Raw genomic sequence first — 18,405 nt, forward strand, 5'->3', positions numbered from 1 at the left:
CTAAAGAACAAGAATTGAGGCATAGAAATTCTTCTTGTGTTGACCTTTAATATAATTTCTTCTTCAGTCATGGCTAAGAAATAAGGAAAAGAATGCACATATAACTAGGTCTATGGCCATGTTCATGAGGCTGTTAAAATTCCCTGAGGGAGTAGAGTCACAGGAATCTCATTTGGGATTCTGGATACCCTTCCTCCAATTCCCTTGCAGTGTGTGGCCTGAAGGTGGTATGATAGAGTATATAGGAGGTGGGAAGTTAACTGAAGGGAAGTCTCCTTCTTGGGTAACCACGCTGCAGTGAGACATTTCAGAGATGCAACTGTCTTTGCCTCAGCAATGCTCTGCCTGTAAGTATTGCTTTTACTCATGTTCCTCAAGATAAGATTAAGAAGTGCATTATTTTACCAAGCTTAGTTTAAATGGCCTATGCTACTAATGTCATTTGATGCCCTATTTGTCCTGAGTTAGAAAATGGGAGTGTTTTTGATACCATGTGTGTGGAAACCAAGAACGTTTCTGTACAAATTCCATGCAAAGTGCAGTTACAAATCAAGGTATGATCAAAAATTCAAAACTGAAGAAATGGAGATGTTTGCTAAAATGAGAATACAAGAATCTATAGGTAACAGTCTTTCTGGGGTCACCTTCATGTGTTGCTAAATATGAATGACTCTAGAGAAATTTTCAATGCAGGAGACTGATGTTGACAAGCATAACACATGTACTTACCACACATTTTTGACAATCTTATCCTGCCAAAAGACCATTTCAAAAGAAAAACGTGCAAGGATTAAGTATTTGACTCTAGAGTCTTCATAACATTTTCAAGAATTAGTAATGATGATACAAAAACTTATATAAAAATATTTATGGGCATGTTTTATAGAGAGATTTATGTTGTACTAAAATAAATTTGGTAAATTATTATGAATTTAGAAATTTTAACATAAATGATATAAATTATTTGACCATGCCCATTTTTAGTTAAAAGTTTGAAAATTAATTTGTATGCTATACAATTTTGGGCATATCTAGTTTTTTCAGCATTTCTACTTAGGGATTTTACTATGCATGAATCTTTACCAATTCCCTGTTTTTATATTAAGCATTTCCAACTACAGTTATCAAAGATTATGTGGACATTAGGATCTTGAACTCACATTTTGTATGTGAAATCTTTCAGGTTAATGTGACTAAAGCAGATAGACTTAAATTTCATACATACATACCTGTTTATCCTTTTGAAAGTGCAAAGTATTAATATGTTACAACTATGTCTCAGTCAATATAATTCAAGGCAAATTGATGATTACTCTCGATAGCCTCATAGGAAGAGACCTCAGAGTGGTCTTCTTTTTTAACAGGGACACTGTTCTTGCTGCTGATGCTCATAGTCCAGAGGGAGAACATGACCTCTGCTATGAAGGTTAAAATGTTGACTGTCTCCCACCACTCACCCTTTGGGGACATGTTAGATCAGGCAATCAAGTCATCCCAGGATATGAATCGCCGAATTTCAGAACTATCCACTCACTTTGTAAGTATCACTGTTGATTTCTGAAGACTTTACAGGATGTTTTTCATGCCAATAAAGCTCAAATGAGAAAAGTATCCATGGGCCAGTTTCAATGTAATATTCCTTCACAGGGGAAACCTTAAACTACTGAAATGTGGAGTAGAAGAACAGCACATTTTGATGAAATGTCTAATGTTTGCTAAGAATACAATGGCTTTTTCTCAATATTTTAACTTTAACTTACTCTTGTAACACAAAGACAAAGCTCAGGAGTATAAGACTGAGGAAATACTCTGGTTTGCTATTCCTTTGTGTAGGAGACATGTGTCCTTTGATGTCCTCTGTTTATGACACTATAAATATCCAGTAAAGGAGAACTGCTTCACCACGGATTCAGGGGACTGAGTAGAATTAAAAAGACTAAAATAAATGATGAAGAAGAAAAATAATCAAGTTATTTCAGAAATCCCCAAATGCTAAGAGCTATCAAAGAATTAATTACAATACTTGTGCTTAAGATGGTGGATCTGGTTTAGAACTGAAAGCAGATCCTCTACTCATGGTGAAGTAAATTTGAAGGCAAAAATACATCTATTTTAGAATAGTTAATGAGGCAACAGTAGATGAGGACTTTAGTATATCAATTAGCATGTAAGAATGTGGCTCAAGGCCTATAATATATATTCCTACATTATACTTGCTAGCTTTTCTATCACTCATATCTATACTAACCCAGCAATCCTTTGAAACTATCACAAATTTTCTTAGTAGTATTTTTGATGATAATGTGTCAAATAAGTATACCAAAGTAAATGTAATAATTAAATAATGGCATATTAGTCAATGTCTTTATGATTAATATTTTTCTATTTTAACTGACTTATCATCTACGATTCCTAGTATATTGTATTTGGTAGTTTAGAACTCACTTTGCCACAACACAACTGTACTGAGAATTTATGACTAACTTGGTAGAGGACAGCTGTGCAGATACAGGGAGATTTGAAAGAGAAGTTCTACTGATATTATGACTAGTTAAAGAACATCAGTTTGGATCAAAATGTAATAAAAAAAGTTGACAAATAAAACTTTAATAATTTTTGCAGTGGTACAAATATTACCGTATGATAACACATATTTTTATAGTTTTTAGATTTTAGTGTCTGCTTGCCACATAGTAACTTTTAGAAAAAATGAGAATAGTGAAGAGGGAAAGAGATTGAGATCTTAGAAAACCAGATAAATCAAAAATGAGATTACAATTTAAATGGAAATAAGTGGATTGAAAATTACTTGTCTAATTCCCTAATTTTATTTTTAGGATTATTTAATTTTAAAATCAGACAGCTATCAAATGCATCAATGCCCAAGTCATTGATTCATTTTCCTCACCTTAGAAATGACAACTAATTGAACCTTTCATCATTTCAGAATAGATTCTATGCCAGAGGCCGGGGGTTTAACAACAAAATCACCAGATGCCACACTTCTTCCCTCTCTAGACCAGAAAACAAGGAGCAAGCCCAAAATACTGATGTGAGTTCTCAGCCTTGGTTTGTTACCAAACAGACTGCAGTGCACTGTCTTTGCCATGCACTTATATTACCTGTATTATATTACATTGTAATAGTATATAGCAATCAACTTGCAGAAAAAAATTAAAGAACAATCCTATTGAAAAACATTATGTAAAATCATTGCTAAGTGATATTATTGTAGATCTATGCACTATCCATTCAGAAAAGCCATTTTACTAATGCTTTGTCCCTGATATTGTACTTACTATTCTATAGTGTGAGCCAACACTAAGATAATGGTTAAATGTAGCAGGAATCTTAACAGGTCTTACTAATAAGAACAAACCTGAGGCCAGTTATTGGGGTGAATGCTGGAAGATCAGAGAGACAGAACAAGCCACAGTTTCCTCACCTCACCAGTTCCTCAGCTGGTCTTGTTTCCTCAGACTGCATGCTTCTGTGTCCTCATCCCAATGGCTCTCAGCTGAACTGTTACTCTAAAGCCTACATGCTTAACCAGCCAAATGCTTCTAGTTTCTGGTCTTCACACCTTATATCTCTTTCTCTTTCTGCCATCACTCCCTGGGATTAAAGGCTTGCTTTCTGGGATTAAAGGCATGTATTTACCATTACTGAACACTAAACCATCTATTCTTGACATTTATGTCTCCCCTGGATCTACTTCTATTTCTTTACATAACTGCCCATTCCTGTCTGACCTCTCTACCTTTACCTATGACATAACTGGAAGCCTAGAAGTTACTTGAAGAAAGGAGTCCTGTAAAATGCAATATGATGTTCCTCAAAATAAAACTAGCCATTCTTGTAATGAGGACTTTATATGCAATGCTTACTCTAACTTATAATGCTTATCATCTCTGACTTCTGATTCCCTTCCATGAAGCAACTTAAGTGATTTACAACGAACATTATCACATATCCAAAATTTCCCCATAGATCTATTCCATCTTCCTTGTTTTTTCTTAATGTTACCAACATTTTATATGTCTACATTCTTATTTATTACTTATAAAATAATTAATAATATAATAATAGAAAGTAAAAAGGAAGTCTAGGAAGAAATTGTAATGATTAAGAGTTACTACTTAGCTAGAAATACTCTTCTGATATTTCTGATTTAACCTTATCAAAATTCAATAGCATGAAGACAGTGGCTACAGTTTCAACTTATAAAATCTGTGCAAACAAAAGAATGTTCTAAATATGCATATGAATGACCAAAGGAGAGCCCATTTCAGCTACTTATGCAAAAACTGCCTGTATCTTAACTCCGTTGCATTTCCTTTATTCTAATGTGATTGTTCAATTATGGTTGCTTAGTCGGAAGTCCTGTTGAAGTTGGCATACAGTCTATTGCAATCCTGGGTGAACCCTCTGCACCATCTGTGGGTTGAAATGGGTGACAAGCTGGGATACACTCCCCCTGACCTCACAAAGGCCTTGGAGATTAAGGCTATAAACAGAAATCTCCTTGGGGCCATGAAGAAGATCACCAGCAAGGTGAGTAGCTTCCTAAAGTTCTTTGTCTTTTTTCACCCATGAATGTGGTAACCTGTGAAATGACAAATGGATTTTGAAATACTTCCCTTTGCAGCAAAGAAATTGAGGTATCCAATTAAGTCAATATCCTCACTACTACTACTCATAACCCCAACCTTCTCAAAGTTACTTTACTCAGCACCTCACATCTCTAAGATCTCAGAAGAAAACAGCTAGCTGTTCCTCACAATTATTTGGAAAATATCTTTCTGGACCAAGAGACAAATGTGTTACTATCTATATCTTAAGGCACTAGTTCTAATCCTTACTGTGCCTAAGGATTTGTACACATACACTATATGAGGTATTTATTTAGTGGAAAGGAAGAAAAGGATGATAGTGTAGTATCTGAATCCATAAAACACAAAAGCAGTAGTCGGGGATAATTCTGAAGAAACAAAAAGTTCAATAATTGACAGAATTTATGCTAGTTGCTCCATGCTCCTTGATATCAAATTACTAGCTTCCTGTGTGTCTGCCCCTGTGTTGTGTGAGATTTTTCCTCAAGAGACAAGACAAGCAGGTCTACTCACCCCTGAAAAGGAACCTGTGACAGACCAAAGTAACAGCTACACTTGATGGCCCATTTGGTGAAACAATTAGTTTTTGCTGGAGTTCTAACAGGTTGAAAGTGACTTGAAAGAGAATGGGTGACCCCAAACCAGCTGTATCACAGAAAACTCCCACCCCAAGCCCCAACCCAGTTGACAATCATGAAAGCTGGAACTGTAGAGCTCTATGCACAATCTGTAAGAAGCTCCACAGATCTTCTAATTCAGCAGGCAAGCATCTACACAGCTAGTAGTTGTTTACTGAGTCTGTAAAGCTGGGAGGAGCCTTGAGAATCTTACAAGATTCTAGTCTCCCAGACATGAAATTGTGGAGGGCTTTTTTTTTTTTTTAAGTATTTTGAAGCTGCCCCTCTTTCTTGGGAGTATTTTTCATTTGGTAACCAATCATACAACATCCTAGAAAAAACAAACTTCAGTGGATATCAATTTCATGCCACAAAATATATCAAACCACCCCACTTCTACTTTTAAATGGCCAAAATATCTTAAGTCCTCTGTGCCACATAAATGAAAATCCATGGGTTTAATTGGGTGTTACAATATTAACTTCTCACAAAATTGAATTTAACCTGTAGAAGAAATATGATTCCAAACTCTCATCTAGAATTAATGCTTAACTATTATTTTTGGGATTAGGCTAATGTTATACGTGGAGAAAACGTGGACACCGCTGCCTGGTCTGAATTGGCATCTTTGCAGTCAACCAATAGAAACACTAGATATTTTGCCTTTTATAACCTGTTTCACTGCTTGAGAAGAGACTCAAATGATGTGGAAATGTATCTGAAGCTCTTGAAGTGCCGAATGATCCGAAGCGACTGCTAAGAGCTTGTCCTTTCCTTCTGCCTCCGTGACAGTTATTGATAGTTGAACCTGTGCTTGAGTGTAGTTGGTCTGTTTTATAAAAATAAAAATTTAAAAGTCTAAACAAAGTTCCTAATGATATCTTTTGTTGATTTAATACAAAGCCTACTAAAAACATTAATGAGTTATTATTAAAAATGTCACAGATACCAGAAGTTATGCTGGCAAATAATATATTTTACAACATAACCTTAGAGTCACAAAATTTTCCATGAGTGAAGTCGTTAAAATCAAAGAATGATATTGCTACCAATCAGTCTATCCATATCTGATAAACATGGAGATCTTGACTTACATTATGAAACACAGACATTCCCTATCCCCTGACATTTTGTGCAATATCCACAAACAATAGTATTATAGTGCTGTCCCTTAGCATTATGACTTTTTCAAAAAGTCTGAAACATGAGGCTATAAACATGAAGTGTCCCCAGTTCATTACAACTGTCTTTAACCATGATACTCTGAATTCTCATCTTTTCTCACCACCTTAGACATAAAACATGTGCTCTAGTAACTCTTGGTCAAAAGAGAGTTCTTAGGAGTAATCTTAATGTTATCTCATCTAATATATTCCTGTCATTCTCTGATGGTTCATGTAAAGACTTAGAAAGACAAACATGATCAATTTCTACAATGCTTGTTCTCCTTAATTCTTCCAGCTTTCATCTTTTCCTTTAATTGCTTTAGATCCTCTCTAGCTCTGATCATCAATGATGGTATGGTTGTCAGGTTGTTTTATGGCATATGCCATGGGTTTTGCAGAGATTTCTAGACAGTGGGAACTAGACCAAAGTTTTCCTACACATTAAATTAGATTAAAACACAAATAAAAATGGAATATTATTGATTTAACCACGGTGAAAGCCTGTCTATAATAACTTTTAAATTCTAATAACAAATATCCTCCATTCTCCATCCGTATTTCCTTACTATTCTTTTTTATTTCATGAAAATGTTCATTACATTAGAAGTATGCTTTACTTTTATCTATTGAATGGCTACAATCCAGAGATGAGTAGAACTCAGAAACTCTGGAGGTCAAAATTTAGGAAAAAAAAATTATCTACCAGATTAAAAAAAAAAATACTTTCCATAGTTAAAGTTGTCCACCCAAACTGGTCCATTCCTTCATTGTCAGGGTTGTTTTATTTGAACCCAGTTCTTGACAGTAACATTAGTGATCACAGTCTTTTAAGGCACAGCATAACATGCCCCAAATTAACTGTCAATCTTTCTCTTACCTTTTGGATACAAGCAAAATATCTACTCACCCTGATATATTCTAGCCTTCTCCCTTTAAACAGCAGAAAACTACAATGAAATTCAAAGTTCGTACATAAGACATTTTCTGTTAATAGTATCAAATGCTACTCTGCTTTGCAATCATATTTGTTACACAAATTTATGCATATTTCTAACACAGAACGTGGTATTTAAAGGGAGGATTTGGCAGTGAACACTTTTAATTTTATGAAATCTGTTTGTTCAAAGTATAAATTTAAAAATTCAGGTGTAATTGGAGGGGTCAATGGTTAAAGCCCTCTACTATATTGTGACATTTAACTGAATTCTATAGTTTCTAATCAAAACTGTGGAGAGCCATAGATAGTGGGGAAGAGTTAATAAGGAACAGCTTAAAAGATACTTAATACAACAATTTCTCTTTAATTAATTTATTTCCTATTTCTCTGATAAAATACCCTGAGCACGCAAAGGGAAAAGGGGGTGTATTTTGGACTTCAGGTAGAGGATGATAGAGTCCATCATGGCAGGGAAGGAGAGCATGACAGTAGAACTCTAAACTCCTGATTTCATGTTCATCACACACAAAGAGCAAAGAGAGGGACATAAGGAAAAATCTATAAAAGCTCAAAATCTGCCTCCATCAAGGCTTTACCTCTTCCAATGGTTCCAGAACATTTCCAAACATTGACACTAACTGGAGACCAAGGTTTCAGATACATGGGGACATTTCCCATCAAATCACCATAACTACATTTTCTATCAGAAAAGTCAATAAAAATATCATCAAATATGATTAATTTATAAGAGAATGTAATCAGAGGCTTTTCTCTGTCCTGCTTCATCATGCAGCCATTTTTAAGTAATCACTCAGAAGATTATATTAATAATAAATGCTTGTTCAATGGCTCAGGCTTATTACTAGCTAGCTCTTACATTTAAATTAACCCATAATTCTTATCTATGCTTAGCCACACGGCTTGTACCTCATTTTCTATACATCCTGCTTCCTCTACAGCTGGCGGGAGTCCACCCTTCTTCATCTCTGTCTTCAGTTTGATTGTACCACTCAACCTTAGTCTGCCTCGCCATTGGCCAAACAGCTTTATTTATTAACCAAAGAAAGCAACACATATTCATACCACACAGGAAGACCATTCCACAGCAAAGAATATATATATATATATATATATATATATATATATATATATATATATATATATATATACTTTTAACATTCTTTCATGAAACATAAAATAAATTAAAATTTGAGGAAACTAGAAATCAAAGAGCATACCTCAACATAAAAGAGGTTATCTAAGAAATATATACCAATTAAATTGGGGGAAAATGACATTTTCTCAAAATCAGGAAGAAAATCACAGTGTTCATTTTCTCAAATCTTATTTTACATAATGCTTGAAATCTTAGACAAAGCAGTAGGACAAGAAAAATAAGGAACTTTAATCATCATTAGATCCCCAGAATGACAATAGATTTATCATAATCAATAATCCTACCAGTGTGTTTTTAATTTATGTTCACAAGTATCTTATTGAAAATATTCACTATAAGGAATTTATAAATACCAATATTCACTTTAAAGAAAATATTTAATATTTCTTATTATTTCATGTTGCTCAACACACACACACACACACACACACACACACCAGTGGATATATGTATGTATTAGCAGACTATAATTCTATGATGAGAAAGAGGCAGACTGAGGGCTGAGAGATTTAAGGTCAGATTATTAAATGAATGAATAAATTATAGGAAAAGACTGTGGAGGAGAGGATAAGGTAAATTGGGATTAAATTCCAAAAAATCAAGTATATGTGTTCCTTTTTGAATTTCTAATTTTTTTAATAATTATACATTTTTAATTAAAATATTACATTAATTTCTCCATTCCCTTTTCTATCTCCAGATGCTCCCAGGTCTCAAGGTCTCCAAATACTTCCCTGTGCAGTATATGTATTCTTAAAGATTCAACATGATGTAGTAAAGAAGTATTATCTCAACAAAGAAAACAGATGCTGCTAAATTGTATCAAACCTTTAAAGGAGAGTTAACAGTAAGTAATATTGCTCAAAATATATGATAAATATAAATGTAGAAAACATTACCAAGCTCAATTTATGAAGACATATAACTGATACCAAAAAGTAGACACAACAACTGCAAACAGCAAAACAATAAAAAATTTTCTTTTATAGGTGTAGAGGCAAATATTTTCAATAAGATACTTGTAAGTCTAATTTAGCAACAGAGCAAAAGATCATTAACCATTGTCAAGGTATTGTCACTTTAAGATAAAAGCCTGTCCAAACAGTTATAAATCTACAAAGTAATACAGCAGGTAAAGAGACTAAGGGATTCAGTCCACATGACAATTACAAATTTCAACATTCATTAAAAAGCAATAGAGAGCCAGGTGGTGGTGGTGCATGCCTTTAATCCCAGCACTCAGGAGGGAGAGGCAGGCAGATCTCTTTGAGTTCGAGGCCAGCCTGGGCTACAGAGTGAGTAGCCCAGTTACCAAGAGAAATCCTGTCTCAAAAGACCAAAAAAAAAAAAAAAAAAAAAGAAGAAGAAGAAGAAGAAGAAGAAGAAGAAGAAGAATCAATAGAGGATAAAGAAGATAACCTGCAAGCCAACATTGTGGTTTCTGAGAAAAGACCAGTTTCTCTGACATCTAAAAGAAAGTGAGTGTATCTACTCTTTGAACTCTTACTCAATATAATGATCAAAGTCTTAGGTAGAGAAAAAAGAAACAAACAAACAAACAAACAAACAAACAAAGATAAAAGAAAGAAACAAAGAAGAGAAAGAAAGAAAGAAAGAAAGAAAGAAAGAAAGAAAGAAAGAAAGGAAGGAAGGAAGGAAGGAAGGAAGGAAGGAAGGAAGAAAGAAAGAAAGATAGAGAGAAGAGAGAAAGAAAAAGTTAAAATTACAATAAGGGGAACATACTTAAATTTCAGATAATCTGATTCTATAATTTAAGAACTGAAATGAATCAAAACACTCACTCTTGTATCTGATTAAACACCTTGAGAAAGTGGCTTGATGCAATGTCAACATAGAAAAAAATGTTCAAAGTCCATCTACAGACCAATAATTTACTTCACTGTAAATTAATCAGGAAATACCCAACTCACCTGACTTCAACAAATAGAATATCATACCTAATAATAAACTTAACAAGGTAGGGTACAAATGTCTATATTAAAAAGCTATAAAACAATGAACACATATACTGAAGAGGAGTTTGTAAGATGGGAAGAAATTGTGCTTGGGGACTGAAGATTTATATTTTGAAAATTGTTATTATAACAAAAATAGTATAAGAATTTGATAATAATCTTCATTAAAATATCAATGACCTTTAAAAATAGAAGATATGATATTAAAACTCATATGGAAAAATGAGAGAATACAATAGGCACAATTTTCCTGAGAAAAGAGATCAATGCTATTCCTTGCTCAAAAGAGTTTCAATTTTGTGTAATCTATGGTCAGTTGTGGGGATAACATCATGCTTGGTTATAGTCAATTTGAAAATTCCCTAAATAATGCATGTATTTTGAAGTATTATCTCTACCAGCTTCATTGTTTCATGTCTTCAACATGATGGTATTTAATCCACTTTAAAATCAGTTTTATAGTGAAAGGATCAGTCAGCAGAGAGAAGAACTAGCCTAAAAATGGTAGGAAATTTTTGGGAACTATACTGCTAAAAAAGAGGTTATATATCTAAAGTATAAAAATGATTCTCAAAGTTAAACAGGAAAAAGTGAACCATCCAATCGATACATGGTGGAATGAATGGAGCATATAGTTATCAAAAGAATAAACACAGATGACCAATGATTCTTTTTAATACCACCCCAGTATGAAGGCCATCGTGTAGAACACAAACGCTGGTGAAAAATAAGGGAAGAATACCACACGGGGCTGGTAAGGACTTAAACTGATACAGCCACTGTAGAAATCACTACAGAGTATCTCAAAGATTTGACTAGAGGCACCATAGGGCTTAGCCAGGCCACTCTAGTATGCATTCCATAAGTCAGCATACCACAGAGACACTTGCACATCCATGTTTATTGCTGTGCTATTCATAATATACAAGATATAAGAGACTGGAGAGATGGCTCTGTGGTTAAGAGCATTGACTGAACTTTCAGAGGTCTTGAGTTCAATTCCCAGCAACCACATGGTGGCCTACAACCATCCATAATGAGAGTTGGTGCCCTTTTCTGGTCTGCAGGCATACATGAAGGTAATAAAGGGGAGGAAAAACAGTATTCCACTTCCTCTCAAATACAGAATCTAGGTTTCTCTCTTTTCTGTCTCTTGGACTCTCTGTCTCTGTGTGTCCCTGTTTCTATTTGTCTCTGTTTTGATCTCTCTGTATCTATGTCTATGTTTCTCTTTCAGTCTCTATTTCCTTCTTTCTCTGTGTCTCTTTTTCTCTGTCTCTCCATTTCTTGCTGTCTCTGTCTCTCCGTGTGTGTGTGTGTGTGTGTGTGTGTGTGTGTGTGTGTGTGTGTATGTTATGAAAACAGATGTGACTATTGGGGATATGATGGGATCCAGAGAGGTATGAAGGAGAGGAGCCATGGAAGGCTTTATTGGGAAAAGCAAGAACAAATTATGGTGAGATATTCATTAAAATGGTATATAATTAAAACCAAAGTTAATATTCTAACTAACAGAAAAAAGAAGAATATAGAATGAAAACCCAAGAACACAATAGAAGTTTACGAGCACATATGAAGTAATAGCGATTGAGATGACACGGACAAGCCCTGCACGAACTCAAGCTGGGCAAAATGTCAGTATCAAGAGAAGTGGGCATAAAGTCCCACCCCTAGCAAGGAGCTGTTGTCAACTGCTGAGAGTCAGTTTTATTTTTTTAATTTTAAATTATTCATTTATTTTAATCCTGACTGCAGTTTCCCCTCCCTCCTATCCTTCCAGTCCCTCCTTTAGCTACCCTCTGCCTCCCCCAATACATTCCTCCTCCACTTCTGTTCAGAATAGGGCAGGCTTCCCATGGATATCAACAAAACATGGCATATAAAGTTGCAGTAAGACTAAGCACCTCCCTATTTATTAAGGCTGGGTACAGCAACCCAGTATAAGGAATAGAGTCTCAAAAGTCAGGAAAAGAGTGACAGACAGCACTTGCTCCCACTGTTAGGAGTCCCACAAGAAAACCACGCTATACAATTGTCCCATATATACAGAGGGGCTAGGTCAATTACATGTGGACTCCATAGCTGTTAGTTCAGACTCTACAAGCTCCTATGAGACCAGGTTAGTTGATTCTGTGGGTTTTCTTGTGATGTTCTTGAACCCCCTGCCTCCTGCAATCTTTCCTCCCTCTCTTCAACAGGGTTTCCCAAGTTTGACCTAATGTTTGACTGAGAGACTCTGTCTCTGTTTCCATCAGTTGTTGAATGAATCCTCTCTGATAACAATTGGGATGTAGATCTAAACAGAATTCTCAACAGAAATATCTCAAATGGCCAAAAAACACTTAAAGAAATGTTCAACAACCTTAGCCATCAGAAAAATACAAAATCAAAATGATTCTGAGATTCTGTCTTAAACCTTTCAGAATGACTATGATCAAAAATATAAGTAACAGCTCATACTGGAGAGGATGTGGAGCAAGGGGAACACTCCTCCATTGCTGGTGGGAGTACAAAGTTGTACAGCCACTTTGGAAATCAATATGGGGATTTCTCAAGACCCAGCTATACCACTCTTTGGTGTATACTGAAAGGATGCTCAATCATACCACACTTGCTCATCTATGTTCATAGAAGCTTTATTTGTAACAGCCAGAACCTGAAAACAGCCTAGATGTCCCTCAACTGAAAAATGGATAAAGAAAATGTAGTACATTTACACAATGGATTATTACTCAGCTATTGAAGATGACATCATGAAATTTGCAGGCAAATGGATGGAACTAGAAAATATTATCCTGAGTGAGGTAGCCCAGACCTAGAAAGACAACAGAGTACATACTCACTTATACAAGTGAATATTAGCTGTAAAGTAAAAGATAACTATGCTACGATCCACAGACCCAGAGAGGCTAAGTAAAAAGGAGGGCTTAAGGGAAGATGCTGAGATCTCCCTGGGAAGAGGAAATAGAAGAGATTTTGTGGGTGGACTGAAGGCAGGTAGGTATGGGAACATGAGGGGTCAGGTTGGGAGGGGTGGAAGGAGAGAGTACTGAAAAAGATGACTGGAAATGGGGGTGCATTTGGAGTCAGGTAGAAAACTGGTGCAAAGGAAACTCCCAGGAATCTACAAGGATGACCCTAGCTAAGACTTCTAGCAATAGTGGAGACATGGCCTGAACTGGCCATCTCCTATAATCAGGAAAAACTTCCAGTGGAAGGACTAGGACTCCAATCCAGCCACCTAACCTTCGACCTAAAGTCTGTTTTGCCTATGGGATTTGCTGGGATAAAGGCAGCATAGAAATTGAGGGAGTGTCTAAACAATGACTGGTCCAGACTGAGACCCATGTCACAAAAGTAATCCCACCCTGGCACTGCCTAAAGCACCAGAACTTAGAGGCTGGATGACCCAGAGTCCTAGTATAGAACCAAACATGACTGGAGGGAAGAAAATATCAATGTAATGATGCCAAAGGATATTCTGCTATTCTCAGAAATTGGAGAGTCAGTTTTCTTTAAGGGTATGTCCCCTGGTATATTAATCATGGACTAGTGGAAGGCCACACATCCAAAAGTATATGGGCAGCACAACTGTTTATGACTAGTTAAAAGAAAATAAAAGAGAACATAAAGCTGGACGGATAGGAAAGTTTGTGGGTCTGAGAAACGTCTGGGGAGGGGGTGAATGTGATCAAAATGCATTGTATGAAGTTCTCAAAGAACTAATTTAAAAGGAGAAAAGGGGCATTCTATAGAATCATTATATTTGTAAAAAGGGTCACTATTATTATCTGATAAAATAGACCTCCAAAAATTATTATAGATAAAGAAGACATAAAGCCATTAACTTCTGTATCAGTCACTGTTCTATTGCTGTGAAGAAACCATAATCAAGGAAACTCTTATAAAAGAAAGCATTTAATTGAGGGCTTGATTACTATTTCAGAAGGTCAGACCATTATCATTGTGGTGGGGGCATGGTGGGAGAATGGTGGCACTCATGCTGCTTGAGCAGTAACTAAGAGTTACATCCTAATCTGAAGGTAGTAAGGCAAAGAGAGACAGAGCCATGAGGGGACAAATACAGAGAGACAGAGACAGACTGGGCCTGGCGTGGGCTTTTGAAACTTCAAAGCCCACTCTCAGTAACATTTCCTCCAAGGAGGCCATACTTTCTCAGCCTCAAATAGTGTCTCTCCCTGGTGACTAAGCAGCTATTACTCTGTGTTACATAAAAGCCCATGTTGGTGACTGAAGCAAGAGTTATAAATGATGTGATCTAGGTCAGTAACAGACTCTGCTTAATGGAGATTTCTTCTCAAAGCATCACTAATAGTATGGCTGAATCCTCCTACATGGCTCTGGAAGTCCCATCAACATGAGACTCAGTTCTGTTGAAGGGACAAACTAAACATCCCATACACAGAAAGTCTGGTAAGAGGTTCAGAATTCCTTCAAATCCAGAAATGAGGTATTCTAAAAGTTTTCCCTCTGACATCAAACTCTGATACACCCAATTTCATAGCAAACATACTAATGGAAATTAAAGATACAGATTAACACAAATAATAAGAATTGATTTCAACAACCCAGTTTATCAATGCTGCCACCTTGCTAGACATGTGAGTCCTAAATATAATATAAATAATGTCCTTATACCTACATAAAAATCTGGATGTACATATATGCAGCTAAAACCCCAGACTTGAAGTGGAGACAGAATGTCCACTAGGGATTTGCTGATTTTCAGATTCACCAAGAGACCTTGTCTATAGGAAGCAAGGCAGAGAGTGATAGTGCAGAACACCCACTATCTTTCTCTGACCTTGCACATGTGTACACAGATGTGTGAGTGTGCACAACCAATCAATCAAAAGAAATTCTGCTAATGATGGATATACTGCTGGGACACAGGATGTGTTCCAGAGTTGGAAAGCATTACCTGAGGGTGTGAAATGTCTGCTGAACACAATGTATTTGGAAGAAATGAAAGTCTGTGTGGGTAAACATTGTTCATCCCACCCTGGACTCTTTCAACAGATAGATTTGACTGATAAAGAGGTAGCGCCAACAGGGACAGACTGAGGTCCATGGAACTAGCAAAAGTGGCCGAGTGAAGGAGATGAATTCAGTTCTTGTTCCACATCTACCTCTTAACAGGTTAGGCTCTGTAAACTGTCCCAATTAGACATGCCCTTGGCAATGTGCAGGTATCCTACAAAGCTATTTGCTAAAAAGAAGTGATAGTAGTTTTGCCAAAAACTAAGTAACATAGTTGTTTCTTACTTATTTTATCCTAATCAAAATTGCTCTTTGATTGAAACAAGACATTTATGATGTGACCACTCATTCTATAATGGCACAACTGTTATAAATACAACTACTTTCTGATTGAATTTCCACAGAGCTCAACTGGACAGAATTTATACTAGTACTATCAGCCTGGCTGAAAATCTGTGGCTGGGGATGCTCTAGTCTCCAAAATGAAGGCCTTTGCCATTTTGTTCAATAGACATTTTATGTCCACTAAATTGCCTTTTTAACACCCAATTTTGTATCCATACATTACTCATTACTATTTAGAGATGAACAGTTTATAGTGTTCCATGCATATTAGCAGACTCATAAAGGTTACACTGCTGAGAATAACTGGTACTGGCCAAGTACCAAATACACAGTAAGCCATCGAACACATGTATTACCCCATCCTAGCAAAAGTGAACATTGCAGATGAGTTCACACAAAAGTATAAGAGCCAGAGTGAAGAAGAGGATGAAGTGTTGAGAAATAGCTACTCTCCTCTGCCTGTGAAATAATCATTAGTTACCAGGAAACAAAATGGCTATGATGATCTACAAAACAAACTCATAGTCCTAGCAAACAATACACTCATAGTTGGAACCATGGTGATGGTGATGAGGCTATTAACACTCCCTGGGATGGGGTAGAAGACAGTTGAAACCCATGCATGACGTCCTACTGCCCTTCAGCTGTATGTGTCCCTAGGGTGCTATGCTGGACTATCTAGGAGGTAGAAAGTTAAATGAAGGCAGAAATCCAATGAAGCACTCAGTATTCAAGTTGTGGTAGGAGTTTTCAGAGATGCCATCGTCTTTGACTTAAACATCCTCTTGTAAGTAAACCATTCTCCTCTAAGTAAGCCCAGTCACTGCATTTTATTACTAAACTAGGCTCAGATAGATTGTTTTCTTGGTGTTATCAGTGTCTTATCTAGGGTGAATTGACATTTGTCCGTGTCTCACCCAAAGAAATAAAAGGGACAAAGAATTTTATATTTGATCTAAGAAACATCTGCAAAAGTAGGTAAGAGACGCTCAGATTTAGAGCTGATACAAAAGAGACTTCTCCCCCTGGAGACATACCAACATTGTCTTAGTTAAACTGATGCAGAAAACATGGTGTTATAGTACCTAGTGTGTAGAAAAAACGTTGAATCTACACAACCTTCAATGCACAGGGCAGTTTGTGATCATGAGAAAACCCATTTCATAAAGGCAAGATTGATAAGATTGTGGGATATAACTGGAATGAACTTACAAGAGTCTAAGAGTGAATATATAACAACTCCAATGCAAAGAAATTAGTCTTTTTTATGAGGCATTTAACTTGAATTGACCAAGTGAAATTTTCAATTCTGAAATCCCATTTAGACAGTGCTAGTGGATGTGTGGTTTGCACTACTTTACAAATTTGGTTCAAGCCAAATAACATTTAAAAAGAAGTCAGATAAACTGCTAGCGACTTGCCTTTACTTTCTTGACTATATTTAAACAAAACTATATTTAACAGCCATAAAATTATTTTATAAAGTGGAAAACTGAAACCAGTAGTCAATTTGAGCATATCTTATTCTGTGAATATATCTCAAATGATAAATGAGATGTTGTGTATGAAATAAAATTAGAGAGGCACTATGATTTTACAAAATTAAAAGTCTTATATATTATCTAATTATTATTATGTAATATATTAGTTTGCAGCTAGAGAATTACTTATAAGTTTTTAGAAAATTTATTTATACTATGTGTGTTCAAAATATTTTCATTTATTCTTTGAGAATCACATACATGCACACAATGAATTTCTACCAGTGCAGGTATTTTTCCATGCAAAATTCTTTAACAATTCTCTAATTTAATATTGAAAATTTCCAATTACATTATTAAAGGATCTGTTATTTGGAATTCTGAGTTGTATTTTACAAGCGAAATCATTCAGAAAAATGCCACTATGGTAGCATTTTTTATTTGACATTTATGTGTTTATTCTTTCTTATTGAGGGTTTCAACTGATAAGTTAAAGATCTGGGTCTGCCCAGTTGACAAAAAGTAAATTGATGAAAAATATCACTGATTACTGTAAAAATTTTAGAGTTGGGTGTTATATAGAACAGTGAAATAAAATACAAGAAAATTTCTAAGGCCTCTACTATGAAGACAAAGTTTTAGTCCTTATTTTTCTTTTAGTTTTAATTCTTATAAAAGCAACAACCTTTACTAACACTGAGACTAATGAATATCAATAGTCCCTGACCCACAAGTATACAGTACGAGATGTTTAAGATAGAGGTGAGGTGGAAAATCCATCATGTGACATTTTGGCTCCCTCAACAGCAAATAATATGGCTATGGGAAAATCACCTATCCACGTAAGCTATCTGTTTGATCAGTATACTTTGGTGACAATTATGAAGACCCAGAATATTCACTGGGCTATTCCAAATATCAAATTAAAGAAAAATATGAAACTTTTGGCAAAGGGAAAAGTGCATGACATTGTTTTGGTGAACTGACAATTTTAGACGATGATTTCATTTTTATGACAATATTCTCTCTTTATTCTAAATGTTAGGAATTGCCAATAATGTGCTTATTTTCATCAGGCTTGAAGATGAAGGA

At 35.6% G+C, this 18,405-nt stretch overlaps 1 protein-coding gene across 1 annotated transcript; it reads left to right on the top strand.

Moving 5' to 3' along the window:
- Positions 1-313: 313 nt before the first annotated feature.
- On the top strand, positions 314-5,990 carry LOC118583541 (prolactin-4A1-like). The gene is made up of 5 exons (XM_036186931.1): positions 314-347; positions 1,365-1,537; positions 2,948-3,052; positions 4,375-4,554; positions 5,802-5,990. Exons 1-5 carry the CDS (start codon positions 314-316, stop codon positions 5,988-5,990), a joined length of 681 nt encoding a protein of 226 aa, XP_036042824.1.
- Positions 5,991-18,405: the final 12,415 nt, after the last annotated feature.

Source organism: Onychomys torridus, chromosome 5 (genome assembly GCF_903995425.1).
Source record: "Onychomys torridus chromosome 5, mOncTor1.1, whole genome shotgun sequence".
NCBI lineage: Eukaryota > Metazoa > Chordata > Mammalia > Rodentia > Cricetidae > Onychomys > Onychomys torridus.